Below are 22408 nucleotides of genomic sequence, written 5' to 3'. Positions count from 1 at the left end.
TGAATTTTGATTCTTCCTTTATGACTAGTCTGTGCAGCATCTACTTGTATTATCTAACATTTTATTAGGGGCTTCCCTGATGGCTCAGATGGTAAAAAATCTGCCTGCAATTCTGGAGACTCAGGTTCAGTCCCTAGATTGGGAAGATCTCCTGGAGAAGGAAATGGCAACCCACACCAGTATTCTTGCCTGGAAAATTCCATGGACAGAGGAGCCTGGCAAGCTACAGTCCATGGGGTCACAAAGGGTCAGACATATAATAGATATGCAGATATTTAAACAAATGGTCAAATACCTAATATATCTTTGCTGAAATAACTAAAGCATTAGCTGTTTTAATCAAGATGTAGTCTTTCTCTTTTTCTTTCCTTAGTTATTTTTTTCTAGGTTGTTCAGTGTGTGGAAGACAAAGACTGAAGTCTCCAATGTTCTGCAGTTCTGAGAGTGCGATTATCTGGGCCACACTTGGATATAGTATGGAATTGTCATTGAGAACTTGCTGAGAGTCTGGGGTTAAACTGCCTGTATTTTCCTCCTATCTCTGCTGTTCTGGCAGAGTGACAGTAATCTATATGGGCCTCTATGTCCTCATTTGTAAAATGGGGTTTATAATACTTCATGGTTGCTTTGAGTTAGTACTTAGAATATATTCTACATGTGGGAAGGACTGTATAATTGTTTGCTGTCATTATTATACTTAAAAAACCAAAAGATATCAGTGAAGACATGGCACTTTCATGTAGACTCCTGGGACAAAATATAAATGTTTGTTTTTACAGTTGGGGATTTAAAAATAGGGTAGAAGCCAATGTGGAAATACATAAAAAGTTAGTGATATATTATGAATCATTGTCACACACATTAGAAGGAAAGACCATGTCTGCTTTATTATCCTCAATAGTGGGTGATTTTGATGTTTTCGGAAATAAATGAATAGCTTCAGTTTTCTGTGCTAGTAAGAAAGCCAGTAGCTGTAAATTCTAAGATATCTTCTAGCCACAGAAATATTGGCTTGGATCTCTTCCTTCCATTCAACATTTTAATGGATCTACAGGGAGCAGCCAGATTCACCTTTTCCTGCCTTTCACATCTGGTGAACTATGAAATGGCTAAACACTGGGCTAAAAAGGAATGGGAACGACCTGGGTGATCACTAACTATACTGGCTGATTTTGTCCGGTAATTAAGAGCTGACTGTCTCCATCAGGGTCCTGTCTTTCCTGTCAGCAATGGCTTCCGTTTTGAGGCTCAGAACCTCCTAGGATCCTAAAGGGAAGGCCTGTCTCCTGGTGGCTAGGCTGACTTTGTCCCCACAGCTTTCTCTTACTTTCCTCAGTCTCTAGTACCTTCAAGGGAAATAAGTTCTGCCTAGATCCCAGGGGAGTGAGAAAAAAGCAGGCTTTGGTTCACCTTCCCAAGAGAATTGTTGGGATTAAATGAAATGATAATTATTTAAAGTTTTTAGCACATTGCATGTGAACTAACAGTTACAGTAGATGCTCAATTAATTTTAGCTTGGATTATTGAGTGCCTTCTAAATGTGTTAAGAGACTGGGATATGAAAACTAAAGGCAGCCCTGCACTGAAGGAATTTAAATCTGATAAAGGAAAAGGTTACTAAATATGAATCAGGAAATATTTGTTCCCTTTTCGTCTCTCTTCCCTATTTCTTATGCTTTTATTTTCCTAGTACAAGGTAAATTCTAGGAGAACCCTTCCTTCAAGACTAAGAAGACTCGAATAAGAGGAACAAACTGACTAGGGGTGACTAGGAGCTTAGTCAAGGCGGGGTCGAGTCAGCTGTGGGTCCTGTTATGAGTAAGTAGTAGCAGGATCATTGCTAGTTTGTGGGTGGAAGGGATGCCCTGGAGAGGGTGAGGAGGCTGTCAGGGAGCTGGGGCGGCACACAGGGCTTGTTTAGACTCAGGGACCTGCTTGGAAAACTCGATCGCTTTTTATTTGCCACTTGTAGTCTTTCGGACTAACCTCTGGAAACTTGCTTTTCTGGGTGCTGGCCCTCCCTCCCTGTCTTCAGGAACAGGATTGGAAGTAGCATTAGCCCGAAGAAGTTGTTCTATTTAGGGAGCTAGAGAGGAGGGCCAGCGATTAGGCCCTTATCTGCAGTGGGGCCTTCTGAGTGGTGTGGGGACAGGATCGGAGCGTCTGTCCTGACAGCAACAGAGGCTCGGCTTTTTCTGCCTCCTGGTTGGGTCAGAATTGTGAAGAAGCAGCGATGGGCTGGGCCATCTGAATGAAAAAGCCCTTCATTGTATTCCTTCAACATTCCAGTGTCTGGCACAATTAGCCAAGACTCGGAAAACAAGTTGGATAAACAAGCAAGCAGCCTTCCTCTGAAGGATAAAGGATTCCTGGCACGGCTGAGTCAAGTGCGTTGACTGCAGAGACAAATGGGAGGGTCTAGAAAGAGGTAGGGGACTTTGGGGTGACATTCCTGGATGGAGGAGGGGAAAGAACGGAGCGGCAAGCCAACAGTACTTTTGAAGCTGATGAGATCTGCTATACTAGATCTACCTGGAGGCTGGCTGGGGCCAGGCTCACTCTGTAAAGTAGGTGGAATCACTGGGGAGAGACTCTGACTCGGGACAGCTGTAGGTTGGAACATGAAGCTCCCTTCAGAATCTAGGAATCGGTTGGCAGCGAACAGCGTATAGACTTGCGTCGTGATGGTCTCTCCCACTGCGGGGGCTTTTCAGTCAGTTAACACTTTATATAGACATTTGGCCTGAGAAGAGTCAAGCCCTAGACATTTGGCCTGAGAAGAGTCAAGCCCTAGGAACAGGCTGGGCACTGGGTACCCTGTGCTTAACTTGGCAGTAAGCCATTTTACCTCCTCGGCCCTCCTGCAACTGTCTCAGATTCATGGGGTCATAAGTGTCTGCTCTGCAAGAGGAGAGTAACTCAGAGACTGGCTTCTGCCTAACCAGGCTCACTTCACTTAATAATGCGGCTGGACTTCTGCACCCGAAGTGCCCACCTCGCTTGTTGCCGTTGGTCTGCAAACACTGAGCTGTGCTGCTTTTGAATAGGATGCCTTTTGCATGAAGACCTGGACCCAGTTTGGAAGTGCCCCAGGGAGGAGCTTCCTCTCTGACCTCAAGGGGAGGGAGGAGGTCAGTAGGAAGTGGTGGGTGGAGCCACTTCTCCGAACTTATGCTGTCTTTCTGTTCATTGCACAGCCCTTTGGCTGTCTGTCTCTGTTCACTTCGCAGCCTTTTTTAAGGAGCTGCAGGGGGTGCACAGGCCCCTAGCTGGAGGTTCTTTGGGACACCTTCCTTCTAGGCAGCGTCAGCAGACGCTGGCGACATGTGGCCCAGTTACCAAGATGAGCACAAGTTCAACACCCACCTGGTTTGCCGCATGTGCTGTATGGGTTAGTATGTGAAATTTCTGTTTTCCTTGCCTGGGCCTGAGGGTCCCAAATAGTCTTTACTCTCACTGACTCACAGGAATGCATGGACTCAGAAGCCTTGGAGGCGTTTACAGCCTTTGGGCTTGTTAAAACGGGCAGTGGGAGAGACCATTGGTCCCTGACTTCCTGGGGAACTTCTTAAAGTTGTAGTGACTGGCAGTTAAGAGCCTAAGCTTTGGGTGTGGGACTTTTTTATAGAGACTGAATTCATGCTCACGCTTCTGTCTGAGTCAGGAAACCACTTTTAAGTTACGTTCTGAAAGTCCAGGGCATATTTTTAGGAGAAGTTGGTTGGTTACAGAGTCTACCTCGGAGCAGACAGGATTGTGGGAGGAGAGGAGGGTGGAGTCATGGCCCTGGTTTCCTCTTTGGGGCTGATCACTAATAAGGGCTAATGCCCTTATTTACTCTCTTGCCAGCTGTGAGGAGGGAAAAAGGCTTGAAGGTGTTCTGGGGATGGGGACCTCAAGAAGATTTGGAGGCTAGGAAGAGTCTTGTTGCTTAGATCTCTTGATAAAGGAGAGCAGTTTGTTTAAATAATGTTCTATGACCTTGAGCAGGTGGCCTAGCCTTTTTGGCCATAGGTTTTCTTGGCTTCCAAACTGTAGGGTGTACAGACTGGTGTTGCAGGCATTGTCATCAATTCCCAGTAAAATGGATAAGATAAGGAAAATAAAGTGTGTGCTTTTCATAACTTAAAGAACTGTTCTTTATTCTGAAATTGGCATTTCTACTTTTTTGATGTTAAAATGTCCATTATTTTATGAAAGAATTATTGTCAGGTGGTAGTTTGTTTTTAGATAACTTTACTTAGCAAAATAAAAAGTTGACAACTTTATGTTAGGTTTTCAGATTTATTTTGGAACATTTACTCATTTGTAAAATCTAAGTTTAGGAACTACTGGATTGATAATACTACTAATGTCTTTTGGTTTTGTACTTTTAGTCTCCAAAGCAAAACAAAATTGTGACCCAAATGAGCAGATTTTTCACTAAATTTGAGATTGCTGGTTGTTTGATTAAGAGGAGATCTCAGAAAGGGAGTAGAATCAGGGTTCTGATCCTGTCTCTTGACTGAAGACCAGTCAGTACTGCCAAATTTTTAAGTACTTTCTCAGAAACAAAGTTAGTACAATAATAATGGTTGCGGCACAAGGAGTAGCAGTTTTAGTCAGTTATTGCCGTGGAGTCTAGCTTTTTATCTTTCTGGTATCGCTGAGATTTCCTCTGAGATCTAGAGGAAAGACTCCTGTACATCTGAAAATGCTTAGTGATATGAGGGACGCTTTTCTGTAATCAACAGAAGAATATAAGGAAGGCTAGAATCTTCATTGAAATTTTCAGGGCAAAAACATTGTTCTCCCAGTTCATCCACCTCAGTTTAATCCCCTGGAGGCAGTGTGACCTAACAGTTAAGAAAATGGACTTTGGCCTCATTGTCTCCTTGGGGCTCCTGCTCTACCACTCAGTAGCCTTGTGAGAACTGGAAAACTGCTTAGCTTTCTCTGTCTGCCCAGCTTCCTCATTTACTAAAAGGAGATTAAAATAGGCCCTAACTCATAGAGTCATTATGAAGAGTATATGTTAGGGCGCCAAGCCCAGAGCAAGTGCCTCTGCTGATTTTGATATGGTTGGTTTACAGACTGGTATTGGGAAACCACTGACCTAGTCCAGACTCCTCACTTTATAGATGAGACTCAGGCCCACAGAGGGGAGATGAGTATCCTGTAAAGTAAGCCATAGAGCGGCAGCTGGGAAATCCAAGTTATAGACCTGATTCTGCCCCTCTGTAACCTTATCTAAATTCTTAAACCTGGGCTTCAATTTATTCGTCTTTAAGATGATTTTTTGAGGATTGTTAACCCTTGTATTTCTTCATTTATTTATTTTTGAATGTGCTGGGTCTTCACTGCTGCGAATGGGCTTTCTCAAGTTGCAGCGGCAGGGGCTCCTCTCTAGTTGCGGTACTTGGGCTGCTCATTGTGGTGACTTGTCTTGTTGTGGAGCACTGGCTCTAAAGCATGCGGGATTCCGTGATTGTGGCTTGCCGGCTTGGTTGCCTGTGGAATGTGGAATCTTTCCGAACCAGAGATCAAACCCATGTCCCCTGAATTGGCAGGTGGATTCCTAACCACGGGACCACCATGGAAGTCCAATCCCTGTATCTCTTGTATCTGTATCTCCTGTAACTGTGAAATATTTTTATTTTTTCTGAGTGTGGTGTTCCATTAAAGACTCTAGAAGCTATTATGCTTTTCTCATTCTTCCCTTCTCCTTTCAAGCTTTTCCTTTCATCTCTATCACTCTTTTCTTTTGCCACCAGGCTTACTCCTGGCTTGTTTCTTTATCTAACTTTTGCCTTTCTGCCTTGTACTCTCTGATTCCCAGTAGTGCAAACAATTATCAGTAACAAAGTTCAGATTTTTCCTAAGAAACAACATGAAAATTTTAATTTTGCCCTGAAGTCTCTAGTTATCACTTTCCTAAATTCCCAAGTCTCAGTCCTCATTGAGACATTCTGAGTCTTCACCAACCTTTGGTGACCGATACCTTTCATGCATCCCTATTATAGTTATAGTTTGCACCTCTCCTCTTCCCTACGTTATATAGGGCTGTGTTGTGTTGCCTTCTAATAATTTCACAGTGGTGGTAGAGTTTATAGTTAAAAGTCCATGGCAGACCTGGATTTGAATTTCACTTCTACTACTCACTAACCATGTGACATCAGGCAAATTTTTATTAAGTGTCCCTGAACCTGAATTTGAACTATGAAATGAAGATAAATAATGTGTGCTTGATAGAATTGTGAAGATTAAGTCAAATACTAAATGAGACAGGCTTTGTACAGTGTCTGACACAGAATAGACACAATAAATATCCAAGTCATTCTTACCTCCCAAAGTTGACTTGCATACTTCTAGGGAAAGGAGTCATTATATAATGCTGGTGCCATTCTGTATTACTGCTAAGTACATTTTAATCGCTTGATCTTCATTTTAGCCCATTTTCTTTGAGTTCACATTAAGTGGTGTGAAGTTTCCTCTGTCTAGATGGGGCAGGAAGAATTTAGAAAAGCTGTGACTGTGGAAAGGGCATCCAAATGGAGATCTCTGCTCCCCGCTGTAAAGTCTTTTAATTATCATTTGAGAATATGTCTTAGTCTGATCATAATGTTATAGCCACGCATTTTGGGAAACAAACTCACTCAGAAGGACAATGCAGGTAATGGAGGGCAGTTTATTACACCGGCAGGCCCAAGGCAGAGTCTCCTCTTAGCCAAGGACCCCGACCAGCATTTGTGAAAATCTTTTATACCCCATGTGTATGTGTCTGAACTCACCACCCCAAATTCCTTGAGACTTACATAAACAAAGGAAGGGTAAATACAATCACAATAATCTCATCATTTAGGTGTTATGTGTTCAAACAGTTAAACAATTGGCCAATAATCAATAAGCCCGAGGTTACACTCCGATAGGTACAGAAAAATTTAAGGCCTGTCCAGAGACAGGGGTGATTAGTGTGTGTTTTCTCTTAGGCGATGAGTAACCTGGATACGATCTTCAAGGTTCCCTTGTCCGGAGGGGTCTTATCCTTCTATTGTCGTTTTCACAGGCACTAGGCACGGAGTTCAGAGTCCATTAGAGAGGCGGCCGAGCATGATCAGCACCAACAGGCCTAAGATGGAGTCCAGGCCCCAGGAATTCCTTCTTCAATAAAGTATCCATATAGATATAACAGCACATAGTGGGCTCTCACATAGTTCAGTTCAGTTCAGTTCAGTCGCGTCCGACTCTTTGCGACCCCATGAATCGCAGCACGCCAGGCTTCCCTGTCCATTACCAACTCCCGGAGTTTACCCAAACCCATGTCCATCGAGTCGGTGATGCCATCCAACCATCTTATCCCCTGTTGTCCCCTTCTCCTCCTGCCCCCAATCCTTCCCAGCATTAGGGTCTTTTCCAATGAGTCAACTCTTTGCATGAGGTGGCCAAAGTATTGGAGTTTCAGCTTCAACATCAGAACTTCCAATGAACACACAGGACTGATCTCCTTTCGGATGGACTGGTTGGATCTTCTTGCAGTCCAAGGGACTCTCAAGAGTCTTCTCCAACACCACAGTTCAAAAGCATCCATTCTTCGGCGCTCAGCTTTCTTCACCGTCCAACTCTCACATCCATACATGACCACTGGAAAAACCATAGCCTTGACTAGACGGACCTTTGTTGGCAAAGTAATGTCTCTGCTTTTAAATATGCTATCTAGGTTAGCCATAACCTTCCTTCCAAGGAGTAAGTGTCTTTTAATTTCATGGCTGCAAGCACCATCTGCAGTGATTTTGGAGCCCAAAAAAATAAAGTCTGACACTGTTTCCACTGTTTCCCCATCTATTTGCCATGAAGTGATGGGACCAGATGCCATGATCTTAGTTTTCTGAATGTTGAGCTTTAAGCCACCTTTTTCACTCTCCTTTTCACTTTCATCAAGAGGCTCTTAAGTTCTTCTTCGCTTTCTGCCATAAGGGTGGTGTCATCTGCGTATCTGAAGTTACTGATATTTCTCCCAGCAATCTTGATTCCAGCTTGTGTTTCTTCCAGCCCAGAGTTTCTCATGATGTACCCTGCATATAAGTTAAATAAGCGAGGTGACAATATACAGCCTTGACGTACTCCTTTTCCTATTTGGAACCAGTCTGTTGTTCGGTGTCTAGTTCTAACTGTTGCTTCCTGACCTGCATACAGGTTTCTCAAGAGACAGGTCAGATGGTCTGGTATTCCCATCTCTTTCAGAATTTTCCACAGTTTATCACATAGTATATATTGGTAAATGAATGAATATTCTCAAGTGCTTACTGTTGTCCTAAATGTTGGCTATTTAAAGAAATTTTAAAACATAATTCTTGACTCCAAAGAGCTAAAGTTGTTCAGATAAAGAAATGGGATTTGCATGTAAAGATGTCTAGCAGTAGATTTTGTATGCCCGGTGCCAAGTAAATTAAATACACAGGCATCCAGAGGTGGCTGGGATAGCCAGAAAGGTTTAAAGGAAGAAGTGAGACTTCTGCTGGACCTTGTAAGGAGGCTTTAAATGAGATAAACCAAAAAGAGGAGGGTAGATATAGGGGGAAACGGGTGAACAAAGGCAAGAATGTGCAAGGTATGTTTGGAAACTGAGATCAGAATGGTTGCAGTGGAGAGTCTAAAGATAAAGTTGGAAGAGTAGATAGATTATAAATTCCTTCAGGTCAGTGACCATGTCTTATCTTTATTTCTCCCAATCACCTAACATATAGTAAGTAAAAACTGGAATTGCATTTCAGAGGGGTGTAATGGACAACAGAAACAAAGGACGTGGACCTGAGCCTCTGGTCTTCTGAGAGCAACTAAAGCATTTTGAATAGAGGGGTAATGTGAGCAAAGTGGTGATTTAGGAAAATGTGAAATAGGCTAGCTGTTCTACTTGCTGCAGCCTCAGCTATCAACTGTTAGTATCAAATCTATATCCTTAGTTCTGCCTGCTCTTCTGAACTCTAGATCTAAGGTTCCAACTGTCTGCAAGAAGGGCCTGCTGACACCTCATTATGTTTCTTCTACTTTGTTGTTGTTCAGTTAGTTGCTCAGTCATGTCTGAATCTTTGTGACCCCATGGACTGCAGCACACCAGGCTTCCCTGTCCTCCACCATCTCCCGGAGCTTGCTCAGACTCGTGTCCCTCGAGTCAGTGATGCCATCCTACCATCTCATCCTCTGTCATCCCCTTCTCCTCTTGCTTTCAGTCTTTCCCAGCATCAGGGTCTTTTCAAATGAGTCAGCTCTTTGCATCAGGTGGCCAAAGTATTGGAGCTTTAGTTTCAGCATCAGTCCTCCAGTGAATATTTAGGACTGATTTCCTTTAGGATTGACTGGTTTGATCTCCTTGCTGTCCAAGGGACTCTCAAGAATCTTCTCCAACACCACAGTCCAAAAGCATCAATTCTTCGGCGCTCAGCTTTCTTTATAGTTCAACTCTCACATCCAATACATGACTATTGGAAAAACTATAGCTTTGACTATATGGACCTTTGTTGGCAAAGTAATGTCTCTGCTTTTTAATATGCTGTCTAGGTTTGTCATAGCTTTTCTTTCAGGGAGCAAGTGTCTTTTAATTTCATAGCTGCAGTCACTATCTGCAGTGATTTTGGAGCCCAAAAAATTAAACTGTCACTTTTTTCCGTCGTTTCCCCATCTATTTCCCATGAAGTGATGGGACCAGATGCCATGATCTTAGTTTTTTGAATGTCGAGTTTTAAGCCAGCTTTTTCACTCTCCTTTACCTTCATCAAGAAGCTCTTTAGTTCCTCTTCCCTTCCTGCCATAAGGGTGGTATCATCTACATGTCTGAGGTTATTGATATTTCTCCTGGCAATCTTGATTCCAGCTTGTGCTTCATCCAGTCTGGTGTTTCTCATGATGTACTCTGCATAGACGTTAAATAAGCAGGGTGACAATATACAGCCTTGACGTACTCCTTTCCCAATTTGGAACCAGTCTGTTGTTGCATGTCCAGTTCTAACCATTGCTTCTTGACCTGCATACAGGTTTTGCAGGAGGCAGGTAACGTGGTCTGATATTCTCATCTCTTTAAGAATTTTCAACGGTTTTACCCAACCCAATCTGTGCCTTCTGTTGTCCTTATCTCAAGGTACCACTCCTCCCAGTTGCTGTGACTAGAAACTTTAGAATTGTCTTCCACTCTCCCTTTCTTTAACAGCTAGTCAGTAGTTAAAGGCTGTTGTTTCTTCCTCTGCATTGTTGTGGGGATCTGCCTGCCTTTTTGTATTCCTGCTGCCTCAGCACTTTTCATGCTGTTGGTTTCTTTCTTGGTCTGTCGCACACAGTAGGCCTCTAGTTGCTTCTGCCTCTTAGTGTTTCTCTGCTGCACTCTGGTCTTCAGTCCAATGCCAGGCTAATCTTTCCAGAATAATTTCAGTGGTATCCTTTATCTGCTGAATTAAGTATTAACATGCTCCTTATTCCAGCTCTGGAGTGATGTGATCTCAGGTCACCTTATTAGTTTCCATGGTATGTAGCCACACCATGCCCTGCAGCATATCCTGTGTACTCACAGATCTCCAAGTCACTGCTCATGCTTACTCTTTGGAATTCCTTAACCTCTTTGTAGGCTGCCAAAATCATTCTTGTCATCCCAGATTTACTTCAAATACCACGCCTTTCATGAACTCTTCTCCTATCCCTCTGTCAGAATTAACCAACCCTGTTTATCCCCACAATTTTGTGCAGCTTGTATCTGGTGTGCTATTTGCTTGGTGTTATTGTTAATTATTTATTTATTAACACGTATTGGTCTCTGCCACTCGGTTGACCTCATGTGGTCAGGGAACAGGCTGATCCCAGCTTTCTACATATTCATTTCCCTTTTTGTCAGCTCATGTGTCTCAGTTTTATATTTCCAGGTTGTTGGTGCTTCTTAGGCTTCTTGAACCACTTGTAATTTTTCTGTGGCCCTCAGGAAAATAAGCAGAGGCTTTTCTCTCATTTGCTTTTTTCTTGATTCATGATGCACTGGGGCTATGTTGTAGTCTACATTGGAATAGAACACAGAGCTTTGTGCCTCAAATGCAGGCTTTCGTTTCTGACCACAGACCTATCCTCAAGTTGTTCTGAGTACAACAGAACAGATGAATAAGCAAACTATGATACCTTGTAATAAGCACAAGAGGGAGATGACCTCAATTCATGTGTGTAAGGGATGGAGGAGGTGATAGCTGAGTTGAATGCCAAAGAATGAACAGTTGGGGAAACCCAGAGCTGTCTTCCACACAGAGAGAACAGTAAATGCAAAGCCAGGAGGGTATAAGAGCACGTGCCTCATTTGGGGACAGTTGTACGTTCACAACAAAGGTCCATCTTGTCAAGGCTGTGGTTTTTCCAGGAGTCATGTATGGATGTGAGAGTTGGACTGTAAAGAAAGCTGAGCACTGAAGAATTGATGCTTTTGAACTGTGGTGTTGGAGAAGACTCTTGAGAGTCCCTTGGACTGCAAGGAGATCCAACCAGTCCATCCTAAAGGAGATCAGTCCTGGATGTTCATTGGACTGACTGATGTTAAGGCTGAAACTCCAATACTTTGGCCACCTGATGCAAAGAGCTGACTCATTTGAAAAGACCCTGATGGTGGGAAAGATTGAAGTCAGGAGGAGAAGGGGGTGACAGAGGATGAGATGGTTGGATGGCATCACTGACTCAATGGACATGAGTTTGAGTAAACTCTGGGAGTTGGTGATAGACAAGGAGGCCTGGCATGCTGCAGTCCATGGGGTCGCAAAGAGTCATTCATGACTGAGTGACTAAACTAAACTATACATTCACCCAAGCTGAAAATTAGAGTTTTTATGAAAGATTGGAGAGGGAAAAGTGGCCACATCATAAGAGGTCTTAGGTCTCAAGCTAAAAAGTTTAAATATTATCCTGAATGCAGGTATCAGGCTTTAGAATCCAGTAGAGCTGGGTTCAGACTTAACCTAGTGATCTGGGGCAAGCCTCTGTGGGCTTTATCTTTCCAATAAAATAATGCTTTTCAGGGTTGTTGAGTACTGGGAACGATAAATGTAAGGTACTTGACATATAAGTAGATTGTCAATAAATGTTAGCTGTTATATTATTAGGAGGATAAGGAGTCACTGAAGGATTTTAATGTGACAGTAACAAGATCATTCTTGTGAAAAAGGTTGCTGGCAGCCTTGAGGAGGAGCTGTCTTAGTCCGTTTATTGTTGAGTTACTAAGTCGTGTCCGACTTTTTGCGACCCCATGGACTGTATAGCCTGCCAGGCTCCTCTGTCCATACAATTCTCCAAGCAAGAATACTAAAGTGGGTTGTCATTTCCTTCTCCAGGGGGTCTTCCTGATCCAGGGATCAAACTAGGGTCTTCTGCATTGGCAGGCAGATTTGGTACTGCTGAGCTACCTTTGGGCTGCTGTAACAAAACCATAGACTCAGTGGCTTAAACAGCAGACATCGATTTCTCACCGTTCTGGAGGTGGGTCAGTCAATGGTCAAGGCACCTACTGATTTGGTGTCTTGTAAGGACCTCTTCCTGTTTCCTAGACAGCTAGCTGTCTTCTCACTGCACCTTCATGATGGAGTGGGAGCAAAAGAGCTCTGGGGTCCCTTTTGTAAGGACACTAATTCCATCTATGAGAGCTCCTCCCTGATGACCTAATCACTTCCCTAAGGCTTCACCTTCTAATTCTGTCACATCACATTGGGAGTATGATTTCCGGGTATGAATTTTAGGAGGGCATAGACATTCAAACCACAACAGATGGATTATATATAGCAGGGAAACCTATTAGAAGTAGGGAGAGAGATAAGAAGAGTTCATTTTTAGGCAAGCTGAGCTTGAAATGAGCATGAAAGTTTTAGGAGTCAGTTGCACATATGAGAATGGTATTTAGAATAAAGTACTGAGCTGAAGATAATGAATTTGGGAATTGTCAGTGTATAGGTTACAGTTGAAACCATGGGTAGAGAAAATCATTTTGGGAGAATGTAGAGAACAACTCTTACTTGTTTTTTGGAAAGTCTATAGGTTTTTTTTTTTTTTTTTTCCCATCCCATAATGTACATAACACCAGAAATTTTGCCTGCAATTTTAGGTGGCTTATGACCCCTCCCCCTCCAAACCCATTTATGGACCTTTAGGCCCATGGCTATTTTAAGAAGCTGTAATACGGAATGAAAAGGAAAGAGGGCTAAGGATGAGTAAACATTTAAGGGGTGAGCAAACCAGAAGGAGTAATCAAAGGGGAAGGAGGGAAACCAGGGCAGAATGGAGTCTCAGATGCAAGAGGGGGGTTAAAAGGGTAAAGGAAAGGTCAGCATTGTCTTCTGGGTTGGCAGGTAGGTGACTGTGGAGTGCGCAGAGCAGTTTCCATGAATTTGTGAGGCTGGAAGCCAGGTCACGTGGTGAAGCAGGGGGATGAGAAAGTGGAAACGGTGAGCATTGTCTTCACACTTGTTCCTGTAGCCGAGGGGAAAGGAGAGGAGTAGGTAAAGGTATACAAGCTAGGCAGGGATGGTTGGAATAAGCTTCTCAAGGAGAAGGGAAGATGTAGGATCCACATTTCAGGGGGATGGACTTGCCTAGGTAGCAAGGAGGGACATCTCTGCCAGTGACACTAAAATTAAGAAAGTTAGGATAGGTATTGGTAGCTTGGTGTCTTAATAAAGTTGGACACTAGTATTAAACCTTTCTAATTGAGTAACCCTCACATGATTAGTTGCTGCCTCGATAAGTTCAATCTAAGAATTTCCCAGGAGGCTGTTGGGTTCTTTGTTGTCAGTTCATAGCCTTTGGTGAAGCTGAGTTTACAAGAAGCTTTTAAAAGTAACATCACCGTTGCTCTGATTGACTGTTTTCTTCTCACATAAACATATCTTCTTAAACTTTTATCTCCAGTGTTAGGTAGAAAGATCTTTGCTGGGCCTGGAATTAAATGAAGGATTTATGTGTAGGGAATCAAACCTAAAACTTATTAGAAACTTTTGAAGTCTGAGCTGTTTGGAGTGTTCTGAAGGTCTGTGTAATCAAGTTGCTGTTTGACTTCCCTAATGAATTTCCTTGCTGAAATATTAACATCTTAAATTCCAGGCACTGTGGTATTGGTGTCCTCTTATCCTAATGCTTAAGTCAGGAGAGAATGTTCATGTAATTGATTGGTCTGCAACATAGTATCCTAAAAAAGGATCCTCCAGCTTTGGGGCAAGGTTGTTATATAAAACCTTCTTCTGAGGAACTTATAGCTCAGCTCTAAGCAGGCTAGCTGGTCTTGGGAAGGACTTGTAATCATGTTGCTTTTAGTCATTATATTCAGAATAAGTACTTGGACCTCTTCCCTCTGAATTGAAAGTCAGGTTTCTAGCTATTCAAAGCATGACTGATGTGAGGCCATCCACTTTCCCTAGTGCATTATCCCCATGGGAGGGCTTGGTAGGTGAACAGCATAACTGTGGGTAGTAAAATTTAAAAGACTCAATTGTGTTAATAGCATCTTCATGTCTAAAAGATATGAGACAGTAGACGAGACTCTTTACAGGTGACTTGGTTTTGATATCATTCTGTGTGTTTCTTTAGCCAGTCTTCTAATCATATGTTGGCCAATCCCTGGCAGTCTAGTCGTTAGGGCTCGGCACTTCCACTGCTGAGGCCCAAGTCAGTGACATAAGATCATGCAAGCTGCGTGGTATAGCCAAAATGAAAAACAAAAAAGCCCAATCCAGTATGCAAAAACTCCAGAATCGCAATAAGTATCATCTGTTTGCAGGGACATGCAAACATAATGGAAAACAGTATTAAAGCTGACTAAAAGTTCTGCATTTTCACCAGTGCCAGGTCCACTCTGCCTTGCTCTATTGATTACCTTTATAACCCAAAATATTCTGTTTCTAATATTATAGAGTTATCACTCTGAAGACACAAGTTTTCTTTATAGAATTATTTTATTATAAAAGTAATACATGTTTGCTGTAACAGGTTAAACACTACATAGATGGAAAAGAAAAAGCTAATAAATTTCCTTTTAAACTTGCCAATATTTTAAAGAGGTGGAATTCACGTGATTTCTCTTTTAGTTCATGGCCTCGTATCCTTTAGACCTGGAGGTGTGATTAACATGATTGCGTCTTCTTTATTTTCTACCCATAGTTATTCTGTTCACCTCCCAAGCCTTCCCATGGGGATAGTGCACTAGGGAAATCAGATGGTTTCTCATCAGTCATGCTTCCAATAGCTCAAAAGCTGACTCTCAATTCAAATAAGTGGAAGGATTTATTTTAGGTCTTATTATGTAGAGCTTTAGATGTTAGTAGCTATGGTAGATGTAAAAATGTAAAGCATGTTGTCTTTCTTCAGGGACTTAATGATCTCATTAATGAGGAACAAGAAGGTTATTCGAAGTTTAGAATTTATATAATTATATAAGTACAGATTGAGTGATTAGCATAGTAAATACCATAAAAATTTGGAGAACAAAGAGACTGTTGAGACATGGGATTGTCAGGAAAGGCTGCCAGAGTAACATTTCTCAAACACCAATCTCACCATGTCATTCTCCTGTTTAAAATCTTTTAATATGTACTCTTATCTTCCCTTACCAGTTTCTTGGCGATAAAGTTTGGACTCAACTTATCATGAAAGGCCATGATTTGACTCAAGCCATTCTATCCAGTTTTAAGTGCCACTACCACCTGACACACATCTTGTCTTTCAGCCGCCGTTAATTCTGTGCCGTTGTCTGAATATGAGTTCCTTCATATCTCCGTCACTCTGCACTAGGTGGAACTTCTTGTAGCCTTGTCTCTTCCCTTCTCTTTCTGACTAGCTTGTAAGTCATTTTTTAAGGTTTAATATGGCAACCCCACTCCAGTACTCTTGCCTGGAAAATCCCATGGATGGAGGAGCCTAGTAGGCTGCAGTCTATGGGGTCGCTAGGAGTCGGACACGACTGAGCGACTTCACTTTCACTTTTCACTTTCGTGCATTGGAGAAGGAAATGGCAACCCACTCCAGTATTCTTGCCTGGAGAATCCCAGGGACGGGGAAGCCCGGTGGGCTGCCGTCTATGGGGTCGCACAGAGTTGGACACGACTGAAGCGACTTAGCAGCAGCAGCAGAGTCACCCATCTAGAAACGTTCACTATCCTCCTGTACTCAGAGAGGCTTAACTACTTCTCTTACGTTCTTGAGCACTCTATGCTTACCTCTGTTACGGCCACATTGAAGTTATTTCTTCTTTCTGCCAGACTGTCATCTCTTTTAAAGGTAGGGACTGTGACTTTATATAATACAGGCTATTCCAAACAGCTAGCTCCTTACTAAGGCCTATTCAAAGAATAAATGAGTGAATGAATGAGCTGGATTTTAAATAGCATGTGGAGAAGTGGAGAGGAAGAAAGTAGCTTGCTGTGAAAATGTCAGTGATATAGATGAGATTATAGCTGCAAGCTGACTCTGATTCATTCTGCAGATGACACAAGCTTGGAAAGGATTATGAAGAGGTCAGGTAACTGAATCAGCATCTGAAAAGATCAAATGATCAAAATATGTTGGAATGACAGTGGTCAAATCTAATAAAAATTCTGACTTAAATACTTGTAGGACTCTATGAAGGGAAAATTAGATTAGACTTTAAAAAAGTTTCAACAGTTCCAAATGAGTGCCAATAGATAGAATTTATAAGGATGCAGATTACGACACTTTATGGAACTATTAAATTAGTATGGGTTGCTTATGAAGAATCCTCTGTTAAGTTTTAACCCTCAGTAATATTGTAGATGTATGCAAGATTTGGACAGACCTTTCAACTCTGAACATGATTGTTGTTGAGGGGATTTGCAAATCAGCAAGGAATTAGACAAATGCATTCTAATTCCTAACTTCCATGGTCTCTAGTAGGAAGAGATCACTGTTTCCTGCAAAGAAAGCCAGAAGGAGGTTAAAGTAAGGTTAGCTACAGATGAAGGAGTGCTTACTGGGTGGGTACAGATTCAGAGACCAGAAAGGAAGAGGTGAGGGTAAGGTTAGCTACAAATGAAGGAGAACTTACTGGATGGTTATCGATTCAGAGAAGTAAGAAGATAGGGTGTCCACTTGGCGGTGGATGGAAGGCCTTCACATTGTTTGGACCAGTGCTCGTGTGGCTTTTACTTGGGTATCAGTAAGAAGGGAATGACTAGGCAGTAGGGAAAGAAAACCTAACTGAAGTTTGTGTGAGTTACTAGTGAGTCAGATTCACATAATTCTGCTACTTTCCTCTGAAATTTCTCTTAGTTGGAGAAGAGATGGAGGAGTGGTCATCTCAGCTTGGGGACTGTTCTAGTGAAAGTAATAGTAGAAGATTAGGGAGGTAAGAGTCCCTGGGGTACTCGTGACAACAGCTTTGACTTGCTTAATCATGTTGTCTGGGACAGACTGGGATAATCTTAGATGTTCTTAATAAATAGGATAAAATAAGAAGGGAGTGCTTGAAGGTTGAAAGTGATGAGGAGATATGAAAGATTGGTAAAGATAACTGCTGAGTAGCTATGTTTGGAAAAGGAATGAGGCCTAGGAAGTGGCATGGTGGTGGCTAGCTATGGATTGGAGATGAAGGTCAGTGGAGCCAAGCAGGCTCACATGCATTGTCAACACATATGTTGAAATAATTTGAGAATGACGTCAGAGGACACCCATTGGACCAAGTTGTTGGGGGAGGTTAAGGTAGATTTGCCACGTGGAGGGGTGCACACAGCAGGGAATGGTTGATGATAGCAGGGATGGTTTGAACAGGATGATACAGTGGAGGGAAAGGGCTTCAAATAAATAGAAGAGGAACGGAGCTGATGGATCAGTGGTCTGGAGGTGGCAGTTGTGGGAGAAAGTGAGTCCTCCTCATGATCAGGCCTCTGTGATGTAGTCATTGTCAAGTGTTGACCGTCATGTTTCTGTTGAAGAGGTGAACAAAGTCAGAATGAAGCAGAATTTGCCTAAGAAAAAATGGGGGTTGTAAGACTTGGAGAAGGGAGGGAGGGGAGGAGAGATGTGCAGGGGGGCCTAGTGGGCAGCTTTGAGAGTTTGGTTGGCAAGGCTGGGGAGGAAGCTGGAGTGAGGGAGTCCTAGGGGATGAGGGGGAGCGGGGAGAGCATTGATCAAGAGGACCAGTGTGCGGAGAGTGAAATGTAAACTCGGCCCTGGGTGTCCCGAGGGCCAAGGCTACTCCGACTCTCTTGTTGGGGGTTTTTGCAGCTTCGGATTTTTGGAGCTTGCTGGGGGTGCGGTGGGGGTGCAGGGAATCACTGCCCTCCTTGGAGAATTAGGATGTGAAGGAGACTCTGTGGTGACATGATTCTTGAGGCATGTGATTCTGTCTAATGTATAAAGAGACAGAAGAGGAAATTCAGAGGGACTGAACCTTCCCAACAACAAGACACTGTCCCTCAGGCTGAGGAAACCGTCTCCACTGTCCTGGAGAAGCTGAGTGTGGGCAAGGCAGAGGCTGGGGAACATGTCGCAGGTAGCGCTAAGCGAGTGCCTTCTCTGTTTCCTCACAGATGAACGGGACCGCGTGCAGAAGAAGACGTTCACCAAGTGGGTCAACAAGCACCTGATGAAGGTAGGCCCCTCACGGAGGCCCCCGATCCGACTCCATCGGCCCCTCCTCTCAGCTCATATTGCTGCCCACACGGTCCAGTGGATGGGGATGCGTGCTTTTCTTAAAAAAGTGTATATATATCTAACACAGTCCTAGTAGTGTGGAAACGTTCATGGATGAGTTTCTTGGTGAAGACAGTGACTCCTCCATTACCTGAGAAGGCTGAGGTTGAGGATACCATGGGGTGATTCCTGAGTTTCCAAGAATGCTTTGCGTCAAACTTTACAAACTGTTTTATAAGCCCCTATTTTGTTTTACATTTTTTAATCTAATTACTGTGTAAGGATGGGGCAGAGGAAATATTGTTCTCTCTTAAAGTGTACAAGTCTTGAATGATCAGTTTAGTGAATTTTTTAGTATGTATATACACTCCCACACAGTTTAAAATACAGAGCAAAATGGCTAGGGTTGGACGTAGATCTTATCATTATTTTTAAAGAGGAAAACCCAAGGCAGAGGCATATTACTTACCTAAGGATAAACAGTACGACTAATATGACAGTCAGATTTGAATACAAAGTTTTTAGGTTATAGTAATTACTCAACTCAGATAATTTTGAGTTATAATAATTGCTGCTCTGAGAAAGATCACCAGGGACCTCTTAATTGCTGTTTCCAGTGGTTTTATCTTTCTTTCATTTGATTTCTTTGTAGCATTTGATAGTACTGACTAACTCACTGCTTCTTTAAAGCCCTCTCTTATGTTGCCTTCCAGGACACTGCTTTTTCCCAAGTTACCTCTCACCTCCATGAACGCCTTTCTCCTGCCTCTTTCACTGGTTTCTCACCCTCTGTCCGAGTCCTTCATGTTGACGTCTCCTAACCTTGACCATTTTCTTGTTTTGTTCTCCATATTCTTGGCAATCTCATCTGTGTTAGCCGCAGGGATCATTCTGTTTGCATAGAATGCAAGGAATCACACATAGAAAAGGATAGGGGTGATCTCCAGAGTCTGGTGCCTGGATGCATCTGAGCTTTATGAAAACTGTGCTTCACTAGGCAGCTGCTCTCTCCTCCTCTTTTTATGAGGTCTTTGTTTCTTCATTTTTCTTTCTGTGTGTCTTCTTCATTCAGTTCTCTGCACTCCTTGCTTCTGCTTGTATGTGAGCCATGGTGGTTGTCCCTCAAATGGTGGTGTAAACCTCTGCAGCCACATGATTCTAAAGATACAAACACAAACAATCTGGGTGGCTGGGGTTTTCTTCTCCTCTGTGGCTCAGGGGTCTGTCAATGTAGTTCAGTAAACTATGGCCTGGGAGATGGTTACATAAATCAGACATAGCTCCTTAGGTCACTTCTTTAACTGCAGGTAAGGTCAGTTTTCAAACTCTTAATACAAGATTTATATCAGGAGGTAATGATAGAGCCTTTCTCTGTGTTCTTTCCTAAGCCAAAGACCCGTATCTCAATAGTGTCCTTGACGCAATCATCTGGATGTTATCCAGACATATCCTATATTCAGTACATCCCAAAGTGCTCAGTATTTTCATTCATGTACCTAGCTGTCCAAGTTAGGAACCTGGAATCATACTATATTTAGTCCTGCCCATCATCTCTCCCTGTCACCAACTCCAGTCAATCACTTCCAACTCAGAAAGATGCTTACATCTGATTTCTTTCCTCTGTTCTAGTCCAGGGCCTCTTCTCTTGACTTGGCCACTATAATAGTTTCCTAATAAAGTTTTCTGTAAGAATAAATGTGATGATAATGGTAGTAATTTATTGAGTTCAGTTCAGTTCAGTCGCTCAGTCGTGTCCGACTCTTTGCGACCCCATGAATTGCAGCACGCCAGGCCTCTCTGGTCCATCACCAGAGAGGTTGGTCCATCACCAACTCCTGGAGTCTACCCAAACCCATGACCATCGAGTCGGTTATGCCATGCAACCATCTCATCCTCTGTCGTCCCCTTCTCCTCCCACCCCCAATCCTACCAAGCATTAGGGTCTTTTCCAATGAGTCAACCCTTCGCATGAGGTGGCCAAAGTATTGGAGTTTCAGCTTCAACATCAGACCTTCCAATGAACACCCAGGATTGATCTCTTTTAGGATGGATTGATTGGATCTCCTTGCAGTCCAAGGGACTCTCAAGAGTCTTCTCCAACACCACAGTTCAAAAGCATCCATTCTTCGGCGCTCAGCTTTCTTCACTGTCCAACTCTCACATCCATACATGACCACTGGAAAAACCATAGCCTTGACTAGACGGACTTTTGTTGGCAAAGTAATGTCTCTGCTTTTAAATATGCTATCTAGGTTGGCCATAACCTTCCTTCCAAGGAGTAAGCGTCTTTTAATTTAATGGCTGCAATCACCATCAGCAGTGATTTTGGAGCCCAAAAAAATCAAGTCTGACACTGTTTCCACTGTTTCCCCATCTATTTGTCATGAAGTGATGGGACCAGATGCCATGATCTTAGTTTTCTGAACGTTGAGCTTTAAGCCAACATTTTCACTCTCCTCTTTCACCTTCATCAAGAGGCTCTTTAGTTCTTCTTCACTCTCTGCCATAAGGGTGGTGTCATCCGCATATCTGAGGTTATTGATAGTTCTCCCGGCATTCTTGATTCCAGCTTGTGTTTCTTCCAGCCCAGCGTTTCTCATGATGTACTCTGCATATAAGTTAAATAAGCAGGGTGACAATATACAGCCTTGACGTACTCCTTTTCCTATTTGGAACCAGTCTGTTGTTCCATGTCCAGTTCTAACTGTTGCTTCCTGACCTGCATACAGGTTTCTCAAGAGACAGGTCAGATGGTCTGGTATTCCCGTCTCTTTCAGAATTTTCCACAGTTTATTGTGATCCACACAGTCAAAGGCTTTGGCATAGTCAATAAAGTAGAAATAGATGTTTTTCTGGAACTCTCTTGCTTTTTTGATGATCCAGCGGATGTTGGCAATTTGATCTCTGGTTCCTCTGCCTTTTCTAAAACCAGCTTGAACATCTGGAAGTTCACGGTTCACGTATTGCTGAAGCCTGGCTTGGAGAATTTTGAGCATTACTTTACTAGCATGTGAGATGAGTGCAATTGTGTGGTAGTTTGAGCATTCTTTGGCATTGCCTTTCTTTGGGATTGGAACGAAGACTGACCTCTTCCAGTCCTGTGGCCACTGCTGAGTTTTCCCAATTTGCTGGCATATCGAGTGCAGCACTTTCACAGCATCACCTTTGAGGATTTGAAATAGCTCAACTGGAATTCCATCACCTCCAGTAGCTTTGTTCGTAGTGATGCTTTCTAAGACCCACTTGACTTCACATTCCAGGATGTCTGGCTCTAGGTGAGTGATCACACCATCGTGATTATCTGGGTCATGAAGGTCTTTTTTGTACAGTTCTTCTGTGTATTCTTGCCACCTCTTCTTAATATCTTCTGCTTCTGTTAGGTCCATACCATTTCTGTCCTTTATCGAGCCTATCTTTGCATGAAATGTTCCTTTGGTATCTCTAATTTTCTTGAAGAGATCTCTAGTCTTTCCCAATCTATTGTTTTCCTCTATTTCCTTGCACTGATCGCTGTGGAAGGCTTTCTTATCTCTCCTTGCTATTCTTTGGAACTCTGCATTCAGATGGGAATATCCTTCCTTTTCTCCTTTACTTTTCGCTTCTCTTCTCTTCCCAGCTATCTGTAAGGCCTCCTCAGACAGCCGTTTTGCTTTTTTGCATTTCTTTTCCATGGGGATTTTCTTGATCCCTGTCTCCTGTACAATGTCACGAACCTCTGTCCATAGTTCATCAGGCACTCTGTCTATCAGGTCTAGTCCCTTAAATCTATTTGTCACTTCCACTGTAT

At 42.9% G+C, this 22408-nt stretch overlaps 1 protein-coding gene across 2 annotated transcripts in view; it reads left to right on the top strand.

The window, feature by feature from the left end:
• Positions 1-22408, top strand: part of MACF1 (microtubule actin crosslinking factor 1) — a 350958-nt gene that overhangs the window by 112138 nt on the left and 216412 nt on the right. For both annotated transcript variants that reach the window (XM_081492100.1, XM_081492101.1), the window contains one exon: positions 18519-18580. In XM_081492100.1, coding sequence (XP_081348226.1) covers positions 18519-18580 — 62 coding nt within the window. The remainder of the gene's footprint in view (positions 1-18518; positions 18581-22408) is intronic.

The sequence above is a fragment of the Giraffa tippelskirchi genome, chromosome 5, assembly GCF_054371585.1.
Source record: "Giraffa tippelskirchi isolate mGirTip1 chromosome 5, T2T-mGirTip1v1.2.pri, whole genome shotgun sequence".
NCBI classification, from domain to species: domain Eukaryota; kingdom Metazoa; phylum Chordata; class Mammalia; order Artiodactyla; family Giraffidae; genus Giraffa; species Giraffa tippelskirchi.
This window is presented reverse-complemented; position numbering and strand designations above follow the sequence as displayed.